The sequence below is a fragment of the Metopolophium dirhodum genome, chromosome 9 (assembly GCF_019925205.1).
Source record: "Metopolophium dirhodum isolate CAU chromosome 9, ASM1992520v1, whole genome shotgun sequence".
NCBI lineage: Eukaryota > Metazoa > Arthropoda > Insecta > Hemiptera > Aphididae > Metopolophium > Metopolophium dirhodum.
Genome location: NC_083568.1, coordinates 19961944 through 19982649, shown reverse-complemented (window position 1 = coordinate 19982649; position 20706 = coordinate 19961944). Strand labels below are relative to the sequence as shown.

Genomic DNA, 20706 nt, shown 5'->3' with positions numbered 1-20706 from the left:
TACAATATTCTTATGGTTATGAGTTATGAGTTTATGACCTATGCCTTACGATATAATATATTATATTTTACCTATAACTAACTATTATATGCTGTTAGTTAGTATTTTTCCTCCTACCCTTAAGTGTCTCCAATGGGTGGCTTCTTATCTCCTGTTCATTCAAGCAATGTATCCTCGATCACATACGCTTATTGGAAAATAATAATATTACAGATCGTGTATTTAATAATAAATGTTAAAAAAAAAGTTTGTATTTTTAATATTATATTCAATGATTTATTAATTTTAAACCACCAAACAACCTAACGAAAATAACATTTCTTCACAAGTCAGTTATCTACTATTATAGAACTCGATGACCGGAAAAATATTGTATTCTTTAATGTCTGTTTGTATTTTAATAGTTTATACATGGATTTATTCATATTACTAGTTATAGTAGGTGTGTTTATTTTATTTCAATAATTGATAAATATTAAAGACTATACCGATTTATTATATATTCATTGATAATTACGGAAACATTGTGTTCAAGAAAAAAAATAAATGTGATTAAAAAAAAAAAAAAAGAATTTTAATTATAATTTTGTAATGTACCTACCTAAATTATGTAAAAGATAAATAAATATAATAACTGTTGAATTTTCAGGGATATAATAGGTAGGTAATGCATGTGTGAATGTATTACATGAGTATATAATTATATATTAAATATATTTCATAAGTGTGCGCACGGGGTGGTCAGGTTCATAGGCAGTTGATTATTCCGCGAAAATTTTTTTTTAGGAGTACCTACAAGGTTATACGTCCCTATGATTAAAATATTAGGTGAAAAATAGAAGTTAAGTATGTTACACTAAATTGATAATTACCTATAACTTATACCGTTTGACAGGCACGGATTCAGGGGGGGGGGGGGCTATGGTTGCTAGGGCACCCCGGCCCTGTCGTCTAAGCCACTTCCAATTAAATTTGTATTCAAAATTACATAATCTAACATAAAAATTTAACTGAATGTTTATATTCTCATTTTCTATGCACCATCATATTATTTTGAAAACATTTTTACTCTTTTTGAGCTGTTTCCGGGCATTGTCCGTTTTCAATATTTTTGGTTTTTTATCTATGATTGTCAATAAAATGTTAGTTAGTAAAAAAAAGTGAAAATTTAATACAGGGCTCACTAACCTACATCTTTTTATTAAGTCTATTGTTGTATTTCACGTAGTTTAATGATTTGTTGATAATCATTTTTAGGGCTTTTACTATAATAATTCATAATATTATCACGGATTTCTATAGAAGTCTGTGTCCTGTAAATATAATATAATGGTCAGTGGATAGAGCTACTCGAATACTATATAGATAGAGATATTTTGTGCCAATATAGACGCCACTTATTAGTTATTTTGATTTTGATTGACGATTGTTGCCGACATACATTTTGAAAAATATCTTGCTTATTCTTAACTATTCTTAAACCCAAAAAAATAGGTACTCAGAATCACGATTTAAGATATACCTTAATGGCTATATCTTAAATCGTGCTCAGATTATCTATTCTGTGGTAGTACAGTACAACTGCCCGATGACCACACATATTCTCTAATACCACCAACAAACAACCAGACGACATAATGCCGCGGAATTAATGACACAACACAATTTTGAAAATCCGACAAGATACCACGGTGACGGTGGTCATCGGGCAGTAAGTTGGGTCCCCCGAGATAATAGCTTATCATATCCAGATTAATATCATGGAATAAACGCTTAAGTCACAAAATATTTGGATAAAATGTTTATTTCTGAGAAAAAAGCAACACTGTATTTAAAATGTTTGATGTTTGAATGTTTGATAACGTGAATTTGACTTTTTTCTCCGCCGATGGATTTGTATAATATTCAGAATCCTTATCTAATAAATAATACCTTTATAATAATATAATTTTATTGCTATATAACTCTAAACTACCTACAACTTTACTGTTGACTTGAATATTTTTTCTGTGAATTTCAAATAAACATTGACATTTTAATTCATTAGTGAACGCTTAACAAATTAGAAATGGCTGCAGTTGAATCACTTGTAAAAGTCGAAGAAAAACCTGTTAATAGAGAAAAGGTAAATATTAATACTTAAAATACCTATTGGTTTACCAATAAATATAATTATTTTATCATTTCAGACTTGCCCATTATTATTAAGGGTATTCTGTGCAATGGGACATCATAATAATTTATCGGAATACTATCGTGGCGCTGTGCCTGGGAATGAACTTCAAATATATACATGGTACATATTGCCTATATGCTAAAGTGAATTTGTTCCATAACTTTTCTTCTTCTCTCCCAACCATATGTGGTTAGCCATCCTTGTCTTATATCTCCACAGGGATCTATCTCGCACATCGCTTTAGTCCTTACTCACAAACTATTTACATCTTATTCAACTAATCATAAAACAAAATTAATTTTTATTCGTTTTTAGGATGGACGCTACTTTACGTGAATTGACTGGCCTGATTAAAGAGGTAAACATTGAGTCTCGAGTCCGTGGAACAACATTTGATTTTGTTTTAGTATCGCCAGAATATAATTGCCCAAGGTTCAATGCATTTGAAATCGGCCTTACTGTTGCTGGAAATAGATCTCCAGATGATTCGAAAACATTAGGGAACACAAGGTATATGAAAGTTATAATAAATATACATTTTTAAAGAACTAAGCATTTATAATCACATTTAAATTTTTAGTTTAAAATAAATGCAATGAACTTAAAATGAATAGTTTACTTTTGGATTACTTTTTGTAGTTTGCATGCTTGTAAAAACTTGTCTGTGGGCTGTAGTTTGAAAAATGTACATTATACCAAACTCATAATCTAAACATATACCTACTTACTTTTAATAAATTAACAAAGGTAATTGAAAGAGCATAATTTAATTGTTATAACATAAACTAGCTGACACAGCAATGTGTTGCTATTGCCAGGCTTTTGTGATTATGCGAGCAGTATATTATCAGGTAGGCAATCTACCTGTGGTAGTATGTGTATAGTTTAAATCTTAAGTATCAAACAATCAATTAACACAAAATCCTAATCTAACCTAATAACCAGGGCCCGTAAGTTCATGCTTTTGCATGTTTATCTTGCTACATAGAAGGAAAACATGCTGAGTGCTGACTGAGATATAAATTTATTTCATAACAATAGTAAGAAAAATATAAAGTTTAATAGTGCATTTTTTTTTCATATTTTGGGTGTAAAGGCATATTTGGCGTATAGTATTTTTTTGTTTCTTATTTACTTACCAATTTACAAAATTTCATTATTTGTTTCAATTTATTTTGTACGACTATATTAGTTTTATGCGTTTATTACTCAGTACCACAGAAACGTGTTGCCGCCGACTACGTTTCTCAACTTGAACTGAGTATGGAGAAAGTTATAAGGTCCTACAATGACCTTTAAGTTGAAGAACGAAGAAGATGTTGGTACCTGAGGGTTAATATTTTGAGGAAATTTTATTAAAAAAAGCTATTAAAAAATTATATTCCCACTAATTATTACAACCATATACCGTGTGTCCGCGGAAACAGGGTACACTTTACCACTCATTACCCTGTAAATATTTTTCAATTCTGTTTGCGGGACATTAAACTAGACTAATGTATCGTAAATTTCTATGACTTACAATGTTTTTAACTCGTGTATCTTGCGCATTGCGCAATAAAACTTACATTTTTTTAAATGGCAACCTGTAATTTAAATACCATATTCGGGTTCACCGATTTTTTTCAAGCCATTTTGATGTATCAACTTGTGTCCTAAACCCAAGATTGACTAAACTAGAGCTAAGTAGAATTAAAAAAATTTAAAAATTTAATTCAATTAATTTTTTATTCTAAACACCATGAAACAAACAATCAAAATTATTATTATTAAACTAATTAACTATTTACTATTGACACATGACTCTGATAATGAGTTCCATAATACCTAATATAAAAATAGCTAATGACATTTTAATAGTTATAGGTAGATAACAAAACTAGAAACACCAATGCTCTTTATTATTTTAATAGATGGGTACTTAATTATAATTCTGATGGAAACAAAAATACACTTCTTCTCTTTTGGTTTCAGCCAATTAAGACCATATGCAGTTTCATAATGTGTAATAATAAAATAAGATAAATAGTAAATAGTTAGGTAATTAGTTTAATAATAATAATTTTGATTGTTTGTTTCATGGTGTTTAGAATAAAAAAATAAGTACATACAGTTAGAAAAAAAAATTAATTAAATTAAATTTTTTAATTTTTTAATTCTACTTAGCTCTAGAGTTTAGTCAATTTTGGGTTTAAGACACAAGTTGATACATCAAAATGGCTTGAAAAAAATCGATGAACCCGAATATGGTATTTAAATTACAGGTTGCCATTTAAAAAAATGTAAGTTTTATTGCGCATGTGCAAGATACATGAGTTAAAAACATTGTAAGTCATAGAAATATACGATCCATTAGTCTAGTTTAATGTCCCGAAAACAGAATTGAAAAATATGTACAGGGTAATGAGTGGTAAAGTGTACCCTGTTTCAGCGGACACACGGTATTTTGATAAACTATTTTGGGAAAAACTTTTCGACTTAAATATTATTGTTCATCAAAAATTATTTTTCTATAAACCCCTGTAGATATTGAAACATGTGGGTATTTTCAAGTATATTATAATTTAAGATAATATATCATTGGAAATTCAGCATTTTTGAAAACTCTTGTCTAAATATGTACAAAATTATTGTAATAAATTGATAGTTTAACTTAAAATAAAAGTAAAAAGGGCCAAAATGAAGTGTATTCCATTTAAAAATAAATTAAATAAATACAATTATACAAGAAATATTTTTCTATCATTTGATAAAAAAAAACATGTTTTCAATTCCAAACTTTATTGAGTACATTTTTCAATATTTAAAATATAGTCTATAGGTATAATGTATTAATTGAATGCATATTTCATTATTTTTAATATTTTTTAATATAATAAATACATAGGTTTAACAACTATTAATGTATTGATAATTTGATAATTATGTTACAGATTTTCTATTGGTGATTATTTAGATGTTTGCATAACTCCTCCAGAGCGTTTTATGAGAAGACCAGCACCAATGCGTTACCGTAAATAAGTATATTTTTAATATTTGTAATTCTCTATTAATAATAAATGTAAACATTTTTTCAGATTTTTATATGAACCTCATTTATATTTAATATTTTGTTTAATTTTTTACTGAATAACTACGATAAAAAAAATATTTAATATATTTATATAGATAAATAACAAATAATTATGTAATATAAGCCAATGGTTCTCTTACAATGCTTAAACTAAAATAAAAAATAAATAATATATACAATCACACTTATTTTATTAATACTATTATACATTACAGCAAACTCGTTAAATCTCTGTTACTAACATTTTATAGCAAGTTTGGGAATATGATACGTACAAACTACAAAATGTTGAAAATGCTAAAAAAATGCCTGTTATTTAGGTAAATCTGAGATTGGGAGTTGAGAGTAGCTTGTAAATATATGTCACATTGTATACTCATTAATACAATTTTGTTACGATTATTACATTATCTTGTAAGCGTGTAAACGCAAAGTATGAAGTTATCATTATACTTTGAAGAAAAAATTGAACCCATTCTGACTGTTGATTATTATTATGAATATTGTACATAATAAAGTATGAACCAATTATCCATTAGACATTTTATCAAGACTCGAGTCATTAAAAATATCCAAGTTTAAATCAGAGACAACTAACCTATAAGAAACGCCAATATATTTTTATTAATAACTCATTTTTTGTTTTTCTTTCAGTTAAAAAAAAAAAACCTTTCACTCATTAAACAATAATTTGGTATCCTGTATCTACAATAAGAAACTATCTCAGCTCAGATAAAATGCCATGTTCAATTGAAGTCAATATTTAGAATACAAGGATTGAAGAATTGGTCAGCAAAATACTAATTTCCATATGAAACAATCTGTTTATTGTTTATCATAATGTAAAACTTATAAAATGTACTAACAAATATAATATATATTAGTGTATTCAGTGTGTAGTTTACTAATATCTATATTTGACAGATTGAATCATTTTTCATACAAAAAAGTTTGTAATTTTAATTTTTTTTTAATTTGTATCACAAGTAAAATATATAAGAAAATTTAAGTAATAAATGCGCTGATTGATGTTTTACAAGTAATACTTTAATATTTTTAATTTGTTTGATTTTCAACTTTCCCTTTAAACTAATCATGTTCTAAAATGTGATTTGATCTCAATTGTATCTTTACTAAATTGAATCTTCATCTCAGGTGGCCAAGTCTATATTACAGTGGAATTTATTAATTTTAAATAACAAACCTTATCCCCCCCCCTCCCATTAGATATTCATGATGGTCGAATATTAAGTCCACAATGTTATTAGATTTCTTGTACTAGTGGTTGAACCTATTTGTCTAGTAATTATTTTTCATAATATACATACAAATGATGATCTTATGGTGTTGTAGACATCTAATGGCTGAAATGCTTATAACCGGAAACTAAGTTAAAACGTTTCACTACATACAATTATAAAGGATAACTTAAAACGCATAAATTTTAAATAATATGAAAAATGTAGATGACATTCTAACATTGTGTCAATAAATAGATAGACAAAATAGATTTTATTTTCTAAACATTTAGTCCCTCACTCCTTCCCTAAAAAATCACAATTTTCCTTTGGTTTGCATTCAATAATACTGGCCTTACAATAGCAGTTATGTTATGCAGTTATAATATCCAATTTTCCAAAACTGTATACCTGTATTTTTTTGTACAATTATGAATTATGTGTGTAAAAAAAATAATCATCAGATTTTCACATTGTACACATTGCACTTTTGCCGACAATTCACTACTGGAATGCTGAGTCACCGAACAACTGGACGAATAAAAATACAGTATACTCAATTGCTACGTAGTATTAGACACATTAACTCATTTACAGTCAATCGGAGGTAGTTAAGAGTAAAATACTATCAATAATTTAATAATAAATCAAATAACCGCTATTGTATTATTATTATTGGGTAATAATAATAATAATAATAATGCACAAAAAACAATGTCATTTATATATTATATTAGGTATAATCCATAAATAACTAAGCAAACTCATATTATATATACTACAATATGGTGCCCACTTCTTACTTACAAATAAAATACAAACTAATTATTTGCTAACATTACAAGTTTACAAGGTTTGTTGAAGTAGAATTAAATTTAAAATCTACACAAATTATTATAATAGGTAAATATTTAAATGTAATGTCTCAATATTTAAAAATACACTGGCAATTTATCAGAATATCCTAATTTTAATATGTTTAACAACCAGACAAAATAATTTATAACATTGCTAGCTTTTTTAATAAAACAATTTGAGTTAGTAATCATACATACAAATAATACTAATCATTGCAAAAGGTACTGTTCCAATAAATTAATATAATTACAACAGTTTGTTCATTTTAATTGGTAATGTAACGTCACATCAAAGTGTTAATCATATAAAATATTAATTTATTACAGTCTTCTTGTTTTTAAAATACGTCAGCACACAGTTTTATGATAAGATGTAATAATTTTTATTGTGTTTGAATGATTTTCACAATAACAATAATTAGCATTTATAATACAAACAATATTACAGTTGTCAATCATAAGAAGAAATAAACCTATTAAGTGTAATAGTATTTATTAGACATATTATTATAGAATTTGAAGGACCCATTGTAGCACATTTAATAATAATTTGTTAATAATGTTAAAAATAAACATTAAATTCTAGTTTCCTAAATGTATATAGTCGAAAACCATTCGATTAGGAATAATGTCGCACTAAAATAATCTAGAAAAATCTTGGAACAATCATCAAAATATATAATTATAATAAAAATAGGAGTGCAAAACAATTAGGTTACAAGATACCTAAAGGTTAGGTCACATATCTTACTAAAAACTCCCAGTATAATTATGACCCAAGATAAAGCCTATGATAATCATTAGCTCCAAATGTTGCATTGCATTTAGGACATTTCCTCTGTCTTGTCTCATAACGAGTACGTAAACAATCCCAACAAAAAACATGAAAACATTTGGTCAGTACTGCATCTTTTCGTTTAACTTTGCAAGATGGACAGGTAAGTGTTTCTTTATACTCTCTAATTTCTTCCACCATAACTTCATCTAACGTACCGGCTTGTTCAATTTTTTTCATACGTTCAGTCTTCCGCCTTAACTGTACTATTTCTTCCTGTAATGTTTTGCAATAAAATTAAGTTTAACAGTGCCTACCAATGATATCTATAAAATTAATTAGAAATTGTTTTTAAGATTAAAAAAAATAGGATATAGTGCCCTCAATATGAATCATTTTAAAAATATAATACAATGTCTAACAGAGTTATTACAATGTGTATAAGCTAAGAATTTTTACAATTAATTTAGATAAGATCTATATAAACAACATCTTAAACATATAAAATATAAGTTTTGTCTCAATTTTACCAAAGCATAACTAAGCAAATGTTGTATTCAGAATAATTAATTTAACTCTGTTATTTTAATATCAGGATGAATAAATTGGTTCAAGATTGAAATATAAAACAACTATACAGAAAATAATATGATAAACTCAAGATAATATTCTTACCTTAAAGTTTAATAAATAATAAAACATTAATTTGCTTTAACTTTAAAAATAACTGAATTAATTTAAATATTCTGATTGTAACATTTTCTATGTTGTGCGTTTTGTTGTAAGATGGAAACAGAAAATGCAGATATGACTTTTACCTGAAGCCTTTTGGTTTTGTATGCTTCAGCCTCGAGGGCACTGGTTTTTTCCGTTACTACTTGTTGTGCTTCTTTCATTTGTGCATGATATTTGTCTTTAAAATAATTATTAATATTAAATAAAATATTGTATCACAGTTCAACATATAAAGTTAAATAAAATAATTAATTACCAAGATGTAGTTTTAAATCGGCAGCAGACTGAGCACTTTCAATCGCTTTTCGTTTGTGCATTTCCATAGCCTGTTGTCTAATTGAACATTCTTTTTCAACTGTTGCTAAAGAATTTTGCAATATACGCTCTTTTTCTTCTAATTTACGAACTACTGTGTTTGTCATCTCTACTTGATTTGTTAAAGTTTTAATCTAAATTATCAATCACAAAACTTTATTATTTTACATATTTATTCAGTGTAAATAAGTTGAAACAAACCAATTCTTTGAGAGTATCAGTTTCTTCGCGAGCCATTTTATGCAATTGATTAGACTTTATACGTTCAGTCATTAATTTAAAATTAGCATCATCTTTTTCACGCAATTGTTGAATTAATCTAGAGTTTTGTTCTTGCATATCTTCAAATGCTTGCCCTGTCACTTCCATTTCACTTAGCATCGCTTCTTCTTCCTAAAAAATAAATTTAATTAATTTTCTGCTTTAGAACAGTATTTATTATTTAATATGAAATCATACTTGTTTATGAGTAGCAACTTGTTTTTGGAGTTGAACAATATGTTCTTCCAATTGTTTGATTTTTCGTAAGGCATCTTCATCAGCTAATTTCTTCCGTTCTTCCCGTTTGCCTTCCTAAAGTAAGTAAAAATATCAATGTAGTGACATTAATATTAATAAGAAAACATTTTGAAATATCTTACTTGTATCTTTTTTAAGGCCTGTTTTGCTTCTTCAAGTTCTGCTCGAAGTTTTTTTTCAGCTGCCATTAATTGAACTTTGTCTCTTTGGTCTTTACTAACTCCTTTATACATGTCTAATAATAATTTCATTTCTTTTTGATCATTTACAGATTTTCTGTAATATAAACACATAATTAAAATATATAATACTTAGTACCAATACTAGACTCAATATAGTGAATATACATAGAATACATTAGAAAAAAACAATAAAAAGCAGTAAAGTATCGAATATAGATTCATACAGGGTAGGTAACTTATGTGTCAACTATTTTTTCATATATAATGATATGTACTTACTTAAGTTGAGATTTCAAATCTCTGAGTGCTTCACTTTCCCAATTCCTTACAATGTCTTTTTGGTTGACAGGCTTTTGATCTGGAGTAGTTGCTGGACCTGTTGATGTTTTATTAGGTGTTTGTTGTCCATCTCTTATCTGTTCTTTTTTAACATTTTTGATGTCAATTTTTTCATCAATTTGAACATTTTCATCTATTAACTGAGATATACCCTTAAAAAATAAAAATAAATAGTTAGTTAAACAAATTTGTTAAATTAAATAAATAATTTACTTCTAAATCTTCTTCTTTCTTCATAATAACTTGAGATAATGAAAATTCTTCTTTAATATTTTCATTTACTCCACATTCATCTTCTTTGCAAGATTCTAATAATCCTTCTTTTGAATCTAGGACAGGGGTTGTAATTTGTTGACCTAACTTTAGTTTAATGTCTTCTAGTTCTTTCTTTAACTGCAAAAATAAAAAAACAATTACATTTGTATACTTTATTCCAAACAGTGACATGGTGAAGTGTAAAAACTCCAGGCAAAATTTTTTTAGAAATAGCCATGCCATCAGTACTTATATTTAGTAGGCTTCTTCAACAATATATTTTTTAAAATCGATACCGTTTTAAATTGTGTGATATTGAAAAAAAAATGTAGGTATCGATATTCCGATATCTTTATGACTATCATAATTTCAATACTCAAATACTCTATTGACAAAGTACTAGGTAGTAACTAGTGGGTATTATATTAACAATTAATTGTTTTGAAATATATTATTCAAGAGCTTTGGCATTAAAATCAGTTTAGCTTGCTGTAAATTAATTATCGATATATTTCGATAATCAATACCTAAATTTCTGAAAAAAAGTTTGCGATATCGATATCGAAATCATTGAAGAAGCCTAATATTTAGTAACAAAATAATATTCATTTTTTATTTGTTACACCATGTAACATTTTGTTTGTATTTAATAATTATTAATTATTATATGACTTGAAGGCTAACCATGGAGCTATACATATATTTAATATAACATAATTATAAGTAAAGACTAAAGAGTAATTATTAATTGCTTTTTACTTCTTTAGTAAATACTCTTTTAGGTTTTGAACAATCTTGCTTCCTTGCCTTAACAACCTACCTACCAATTCATTAAAACTAAGTAGCTGCCACTAAAAACACATGATTACCACCACCACACCACTGATTCCAAATAAAATTTATAAATTATAACAATTAATTAAATTTTACCTTTGGTACTTCTGCATTGGCATCTTTATATTTACGCTTATATCTATGCAATTCACCCTTAAGCTGGTTATTATGATTTTGTAACGATGATAGTAAGTGTCTCATTTCTCGATTTATGGGTCCAGTTTGTTCATTAGCCGCCAAATTCTGTTCAAATTCAATACGTAACATTTCATATTCTTTACGCAATTGAGCATTAACATCTTCAGAATTCATCAATTCTGAACGTAATTTCTTTTGAGCTGATAATTCATCACTCTATAAAAATTAATCTTATATTATAATGAATACAATACAAAAAATTATAAGCATAATTTAAAAAAAAAAGCGGTAAGTGGATGTTCTTCTGCTGTAAGTTAAGTTACAAATGGACATAATGGATAGTATTAAATTTGAATTCAATAATATAATATCATTGTACACAAAAAACGACGGTTTGTCAGTTTGGATATTTTATATTATATTTATATTGTTATTATTAAAACTGTAGCCGGTAAATTGAATTAATATTATAAAATTACAACAAAATAACTAAAATCGTTATTCTTGGTTATTTAATATGTAATTTAATTCAAATTTGAACAGAAAATTACTCTAAAAAAAAACTGCGTTTTTATATCTTTGAGATTTTTTGGTTACAGAATAACTTACTTATTATGGAACCTTGTTATAAATAAAATTCAAATATTTTTTGGTAGTGTTATAAATAGTTATTTTATTATTTAAAATTGTTGCATTTATAGACAGAATAACTTACCTCCATCACTTCCATTTGGCGCAAATGAGTATTTTTACTGTTTTGAAGTAATCCAGTTGATTCAAGTAGTTGATTTCTCATTAACATAAATTCACTGTACAACACAGAAAAATGTGATTGGATACATTTATATTCTGTTGTGTCAATGATTACATTTTCAGGAAGTTGCCTAAGCTAAAGTACAAACAAAAGTTTATAATTTAATACTTAAATATAAAATATAAAATAGTATTGCTAATCTAGCACCCTAAGTAAAGATGCCGGCTTCAATAACATTTTTTGTTTATTGTGACCTTTATACATGTATTCTGTTTGTAGCCATCTTAAGAGTACACCACAGCCACATGTTGGGCTTACAATTTATAAATGTACAACATAGTACATTTGCATTCTAACCTAACTAGTTTTGTATTGTAAGATTTAGAATTAGAGTGGATTGACACATTATCAAACATTGTCTGTGCTTATACGTGGGTATTCTTTTTTTTAAAGATTTTTAAAATTCTCATAACTTCATTAAAAGTAAAACTAATGTAAAAAAAAAGGTGGGTAAGTAAATGTCGCTCTGCTGTACAGTAGGTGACAAGTGGGTCACTGTAATGGATGGTGTTAAATTTGAATTCAATGATATATCATTGTATAAGAAAAATGATTCTGAGCAAAAACGGTCAGTCAGCCTATGATATTACCAAGTATATTTGATGAAATTATTGTGAATAAAGTAATTTATAAATAACCTATTTACGTGGAGCCTTGTTTTAAATTTTCAATCCCTAGCTATAAAATGAACATTAAATTTTTAACTACAAAATAATCATTAAATTATAAATTTGATAAATGTTGTCAACATTTGAACTTTAAATGCTTATAAAAAAAAATTGTTCCAATGTATTTTTAATATTTTTCGACTACTATTGTAACACTATATCGGGAGCCTTGTATTAAATTTTCAAGCTTTTTTATCCAACAAATAAAATTTTATTGATATTTGTAGAAAAAAAACTAAAAAAAATGGAAACTGAAAATGTCCGTAAACAGCTAAAAATAAGTCAAAATGTTATGGTGTATAGAATATGCTAATATAAACATTCAGTCAAAATTTCATGTCCCTTCGGTCATTCGTTTTAGAGTTACACTAAAAACCAAAATTGATTTTCTCGAAAACAGTTTTCGCGTAAAAATTCCCGATTCTTTGTTTTTCATGTCGCTTTTGAAAACTACTGGGAAATTTTTACTTTTGATCCCCCAAAGTACCAACTAGATTCACTTTCCTATCAGAAAAGTTACTGTTGAAGAAAATCCAAGCACTTTTACTGTCCTAAAAGGTGATGAAAGACGAAAAACAAATAAAAAATAAAAAAAAAAACACACATAATTGTAAAATCAATACATTCATCGCTTCACTCAGAATCTAAAACTGATGCACAAACACTGACTATGTTCTATTCTTAGGTCAAATTCCCCAAATCTTAAAGTTAACAACACACAATTGGTTCTGCTGAACACAATTTTTCTATATTGTATATCTGTAATACATTGACCAGCATGTGGGTGGGTGTCCTTTTTCAATAATATTACTGGTATTTCATTAAAAGTTATAAACTTGTTGGTAACAATTAGTGAATAAATATATTGTATACACTATCTTTCATGATAACTTATTACTAGAACCTTATTTTGTCCAGTATAGTACTAAATCAAGAAATTAAAAGCTTAAAAGAGTGCAGAAAGAAGGAATTTCAACAAAATGTTTAATATGAAAAATCAACAATAACTAATAATAATTATTTCAAACCAATACAATCAAAGAGTTTCAATCAAAATACATATTGTAATGATAATAAATAAATTTTATTTTTTAAAAAATTTAATAATTTGGTAGTGGGTGTTAGTGGATGAGTTACTGTCCATGGTACTGAAGAATTATCAAGATAACTGTATACACAAAAATACTTACATCCATTCTTAATCTTTCTACTTCCATTAAAGCCTCCCTATGTTGTTGATGTAACTTATCAAGTTCTTGGAGTCTGTTATTATTCAATTCTCTTAGTTCTTCATTTTCTTTTTGAAATTCTTCTACCTAAATTATCATACAATATTTAATAAATAATATTGGATTTAAAATATAAATATGTTAAAATTATATTATGATAATATTTATCACGTTCGCTGGAACTGTCGGCTATAGCAGACAAATAAATATTTTCAAAGTGTGTCTGTCTACTATAGACGACGCTTAACCATCTAAACGCCTGTCAAATATAACTGACATCAGGTCAATTGAATTAAATCTGCTGTAAAATGGTAACGCTCTACAGTAATGTTTTAATTACATAGAGTAAAGAATATAAAACAATTTGAATGTGTCACAATTAAATGTTAACACAGAAATTTGTCAAATATTTAATGCCTGATAATGTAATAAACACTGATACATATATAGGTATTTTATTATATTATAATAAAAGAATCACTACTGTGTAAATTAAATATTACTATATAAATAAATAATTAATAAGTAATTATCAGGCCTTATACATTGACATATTATAATATAAAATCTATTTTATTATAATATGGAACAAAATTAATTAATTTTAGTAACACAAAAATTAGTTTTTGTACTATACTCTGATCATTTTTGTAAGTTAATTTAAATAATAAATAAATAATTGGTACTATTTCTAACTAAGTCAGAGGTTTTTTTTTATATGATAAACCTTTTAAAATAATGTCAATCATACCACATACCTTTTGCAGTGATACGCTTGATTGTGCAATTGATGTATCCGGTTTCGAAATAACTCTGTCATCAATTTGCATTGCTTCCAATCCTTTTAACTTATCTCTTGAATCTGCTAAATGTGTTTCCAATTTATAATTTCGATCAAGAATTTTTTGATATTCGTATTGCAACTCTTCGATCTGATTTCGCATTTCAGCAACTTCTGTTTCTTTGCAGTTTACATTGTCTTGTAAGCCTGCCAACTAAAATAATAACAAGATATACATTAATAACCATTTTATACAACTCAAAGTTTAAATAAATATTTTTTAAAACTAAATTATCTAAATATTATATAATGTGTCCTGTCAAGAAGTAACCAGCTGGCGTCATATGATAGTTTACCTTAAGTTATGATAAAAACCCTTTTAAAGGGTGAGTCTTACTTTTGTATTTTTTCAATTATGGACACTTCAACATTTTTATAAGCAAATCGAACCTACCGCACATTTTATGATTTATCTTCAAATTTTTTCAACATTAATCGTAATTTATTTTTTATTTTAAAGCTATGTTATTGTGCTATCAACTAACAAACATAATCAAACTAGAAATGTACAAATTATTTTCATTAATTTTTTTTAAAAAATGGTAATTTTTTACTTTTTTTAATTTAATAAAAATAATTTGTATATTTCTGGTTTGATTGTTTATGTTAGCTGATAGCACAATAAAATAACTTAAAATAACAAAAAAATTATGATAAAAAGTTGAACAGTTTCGAAGATACGTCAGTAAACGTAACTAAAAAAGTTAGACCCTCACCCTTGTTTTTTTTTTCATAACTTAAGGTATACTTTCATATGACGCCAGCTGGTCACTTCTTCACGGGACACAATATTGTATATAATTTATAATCAAAGTTATCACCTTCAATGACATTGTATGATACTTTTTATGTAAAGAGGTATTTAATGTTTGCAACTTCTGATTCTCAGCTTGAAGTTCACTATTTGCTTGACGAACTGTTTCATCCATACTAGGAGCTTCTTCTATTAAAATTCATATTTATTTGATATATGATTATTATGTTAAAAAAAGTGTAACATGTATGCTACATCTTTATAAAGTAGATAATTACGCAATTAAGTATAACAAAAGAATAGTGATATATATATAGCATTTTAAATATTATTAATACTGAAATAAATAATTGTTATACATTATAGACGGTGATATTAGCTAACATTATTAATCGCCATATTTTAGTATTCAGTGAATATATATATATTTTTAAATATTTTATGGTTTAATTAATATTGGCATATAAATATAACTCGTTTCAATTAGATTTAAATGTACAATTCAATAAATATTAAGTTTAAATAATTCTTACCTCCTTCCAACTCTCCTTTTAGAGCAAGTGTAATTTTTTCATTCCTTTGCATGAGCCTATCAAAAGCTTGTATAACTTTTGCCACTGCTCGTTTTGATACTTGTACTCGATTAGCTAATTTTTCATCTAATTCTTCCTTATCCCATGTTGATAACTGTACTAAGAATGAAGTTGTAGCTTCACTTTCATCTGAAAATAAATTATTGAGTTAAATATATTAATCTATTATTTATTTTGAATAAAAATTATTTCTTAGCAAAAATAAAATTACTTTTGCTCTCTAATTCGTCAGCTGTTTCAGCATCAAACCTTTGTAATAGCACACGAATATCTTCATTTAATTGATTCCAATAACGATTTACAACATTTAAAACAGAATCATCTTGCGTTTGTCGTTTTTCTAACTGTTCTATTCTATTTCTTAGTTCTGCTTCCAGTCTATTTCTTTGTTCTAATCTCTAAAATTTAAGATTTTTTAATAAAATAATTTTTAAGTCTATTTTAATAAAAAATTGTGTTTTTAAAATATTATACTAACCTGAGCTAGTTTTTTATTTTGGTATTGTAGTACTTTCATATCTAAATCTTCCATGGTAGAAATAGGGCCAAGTCTAACAGGCTCAAACTGAACTTTTTTCATTGGTGGTTCTTCTGAGCCCCCTTCATCATTGTTTCTCTTAGACATTTTAAATTTTGTACGGTCTTATTTAAAATATATTTTCTGAAAAGCAAATTAGGTAAATTTTATTTTATTGTACTGTTTATGCATTTAATTAAAATAAAATCTCAATTTATCATATATTAATATAACAGACCACTACTAAATCATTATAATTATTTCAATCATTTTTTTTTTGTACTTAGTTCAAACATGCTTGACCATTTATATAGAACACCACATTTACAAATCATATTTTGTTTTATTTTATTCCATATTGATGCACATGATAATATATTATTTTCCATTACACTCAAGTATTGCTTTCACCAGTGGCATGCCCAAGAATTTAAAATGGGGGGACAACATTTTTTTTTTTAATAAATAAAAAAAAAAAGGGGGTAAGTGGAAGTTGCTCGCTGTACAGTAGGCTACAAGTGGGTGACTGTAAATTTGAATTTAATTATTTATATCATGTGTGCAAAAAACGCTTCTGAACAGAGACAGTTTGGCAGCCTAAGATATTTTATATTATACTTATATTGTTATTATTAATATATATACATTTTTAACTGCAAAATTATTTTAGAAACTTGTGGTTTTACAATGGTACTTATTTATTTATTTTTTTTTTAAATTTCTATTAAAAGCACTTTTTTGATTTCAACATATATTATCTTATATTTTAGCAAATTGGATCAAGATGGTACTTTAAAGAGGTAATTTTTCAATTTACTCAATAGTAATTTAATGCCACAGAAAAGCCACTGAGAAAAACCGCTAAAAACATGAATTTAATTTCTAATGCTTTGTTCATCACCATAGAAACGAATAAAAAATAATAATATTATAATATTAATTCAACTTAAAGGCTATAGGTATTAAATAATAACAATATAAAATATCCAGACTGACAAACCGTCTCCGCTCAGAATCATTTTTTCTTATACAAAGATATTATATCATTAAATTCAAGTTTAATACAATCCATTATACATTGACCCGCTTTTTAAATTTTAAGTTTAATACATTTTGTCGAAATTAAAACATTAAATATTTAAAAAAAAATTGTGCATGTGTTTTTAATATTTTTTAATTGCCATTGTAAAAATATATTAGGAGCCGTGTATTATATTTTCACGATTTTAGACCAAACAAATAAAAATTTATTGATATCATATATATTACATAAAAAAAAATTCAATATAAGAAAATCGCTACATGAGAAATCAAGTGAATATCCAATGATGTTAAAACTTGAACTTCAGGCGCTCATAAAAATTTAATTTGAGTTGCCGGTAAACATTTTTTTTTTGATAAAGGTAGATAATTTTATGAGGAATCTTGTACTAAATTATCAAATGTTAGATACTTAGATAAAAAATTGTATGAATTTCTAACTCAAAATAGTTTGCACATTTTCGTGATTTTTACACAATTTATCAAAATTCAAACTAATTGCTAATAAAAAAGTTGTGATTTTTTTAAAAATATTTTTCAACTGCCATTGTAAGAATATATTAGGAGCCTCGTATTAAATTTCAAGCTTGTTGACTCAACGAGTAAAATTAATAATTTAGAAAAATTAATAACTCTTAATAGCTGTAATAACGAACAAGTTGTTTTCTGTAGGTCGGTAAAAAAACAACATTGTGGGGGGGATATAATCCCTAACCCCCCCCCCCCAGCATGCCTCTGGCTTTCACTAGTCACTAGTGTTTAAATTGGCACATACTGTTAATTTGATTAGTTAAGATATATTAATAAATTCAATGAATTATATTTATAATTTTTCTATACTTCTCTTGAAAGGTTACTAATAATACATTTTTTTACTAATAATAATTGCTTGATTAGGATTATAAAATTTCAAATGGTTGTTTAGTGTTTTCACATAATATCCAAATGAGAAAATTGAACTTCTTTAAAGTACTAAGTTTACATTTGATTTTCTTTTTATAAGTGGACAACACAACACATTATACTCATACTACCCAAAAACTCTGTTCATAGAATTAATGATAAAAAAATAACTAATATAATTACAAAATAAAAAAAAAACATTTCTTCATTAAGTCGAGACTTACAGAAATCTTTATAAATACAATTCTAGTATTTTCTTTTGGTCCATATTTTATTTGATGACATTTATAATCAAACAACAGTTATCATTTATAAGTATTGTTTCTAAAAGGAGCATATTATCTATAATGTATTTTTGTCGTTTCTAGCTTTTTTTTGTATAAATTATTTATTTTACATTACGGGACTAGCCCAAAGTACAGTTGAACGGAATAAGATAACAGATAAACATTATAATAAATTTGATATTACAAAGACTAAGGCTTAAAGATTAGAGAGGTTCTCATTTGCTAAACGCATCATTCGGTGGATAGGGTGGTTTCGGCCATAGTTAGTGGTGTGACGAGGAACGTAGTAGGGGGCCGTTAGCCTGGAAGATCTACTTGGAACACAAAAGTTTACCTCAGCGAGAAGCTCGGGAGCGTTAATGGTACCATTCGTAAGTTTATTTAGGAAGTTAATGTTGGCTAAGACTCTTCTATCGGAAAGACTACTAAGTTGTAAGTGGAGCAAGACTGGGGAATAATCGTGAGGTTCACGATGGATATTAAGACTAAATGATGCAAAATTAAGGAATTTACGCTGAACACGCTCAAGTAGGGAAGAGTCTGAGGTTGTATACGGATCCCAAAGACTGGAACCATATTCTATTATCGGCCTTACAAGCACATAGTATAAATTTTTGAGAGAATAGGTTAGATTGAAATTAGAAGAGAAGCGTTTTAAATTATACCATAAGTAGGTACTATTATGTTCAAGGGACAATTGTTTAGCTTTCTTTTTTTTTTTTTAATTGGTCATTAAGTCATATTATAATATTGTTATTTAATTTTGTATATTTTCATGTTGTCAACATAGGTCATAGACCTAAAAGTTATTGATAGTAATATATGTACTGCGGGTACCTATTATATTGTTTATGATTTCACATCTAATAAAAAAAAAAAGTTAAGCCAAGCAGTACATCTATTTAAAGAAATAAATTATTCATATCCACAATATTATTTTAGAAAGCAATTCAATAGCATCACTTAAACTTTAACTCATTCCTTGTTAAATTTTATAAGATAATAGGTATTGGATGTAAATAATATATTATTACCTTTTAAATAATTGTTTATTTTTGAACACAAGTATTTCAAATCTGAACTATAACATTTTAACTTTATCGTTAAAAATGAAATCTTTGAATACAAATAAACAATTGAGCTATAATGGAACAACAGTACGAGCAACAATATATAGATGCGTAAATCAATTTAACATGGGAAAAAAATAGCTCACTGAACATTGCAATTTTAAAACTCTTAATTCGTTGTTAATTATAAATAGATTGGTTGTTCATTTATGGTATTTCCTACGGTCAATTGTTACAGTATTGTGTTATAGGAGAGCCAAACTCCAAATAATTTCATTTTTTTTGAAAATTACAGAATGTGTACAATTTGTTATTAAGTTTAATAAAGTGATATACATACCGGTAGTACAATAAGTCATTTTGAATAAATATTTAGAAATTAAAACTGAAAAATAGAATAGTTCCAATTATTAAATTATAAACGTTGTCGAATGTAGTTGTTGATGTTCTACAGTTTGGCGATCGCGATTGTTTGTGTTCTGAATTTCTGATTTGTATTTAGTGTTAAGATAAAGATCGAATATTAAAATGATAATTATTCTAAATAGTTATT

General features: G+C 26.6%; 2 protein-coding genes across 3 annotated transcripts; one reads left to right on the top strand and one right to left on the bottom strand.

Moving 5' to 3' along the window:
* The first annotated feature begins 1883 nt into the window (after positions 1-1883).
* LOC132951648 (histone deacetylase complex subunit SAP18) lies at positions 1884-6292 on the top strand. Of its 2 annotated transcripts, none has more exons than XM_061023467.1 (5): positions 1884-2125; positions 2190-2296; positions 2492-2686; positions 5110-5189; positions 5904-6292. In XM_061023467.1, the coding sequence occupies exons 1-5, from the start codon at positions 2069-2071 to the stop codon at positions 5930-5932; spliced, it is 468 nt and encodes a 155-aa protein (XP_060879450.1). In that variant the 5' UTR covers positions 1884-2068; the 3' UTR covers positions 5933-6292. The 2 variants fall into 2 exon arrangements, with proteins under 2 accessions (XP_060879450.1, XP_060879452.1); XM_061023469.1 differs by having other exon boundaries at positions 5110-5197.
* An 896-nt stretch (positions 6293-7188) lies between these two features.
* Positions 7189-20629, bottom strand: LOC132951644 (E3 ubiquitin-protein ligase Bre1). Its single transcript, XM_061023462.1, has 17 exons — positions 20494-20629; positions 16814-16996; positions 16547-16733; positions 16276-16464; positions 15810-15931; positions 14906-15142; positions 14109-14234; positions 12152-12325; positions 11395-11652; positions 10423-10602; positions 10150-10361; positions 9811-9964; positions 9629-9742; positions 9371-9562; positions 9111-9303; positions 8938-9032; positions 7189-8395 (listed from the first exon to the last, which is right to left on the bottom strand). Exons 2-17 carry the CDS (start codon positions 16958-16960, stop codon positions 8114-8116), a joined length of 2862 nt encoding a protein of 953 aa, XP_060879445.1. The 5' UTR covers positions 16961-16996; positions 20494-20629; the 3' UTR covers positions 7189-8113.
* Positions 20630-20706: the final 77 nt, after the last annotated feature.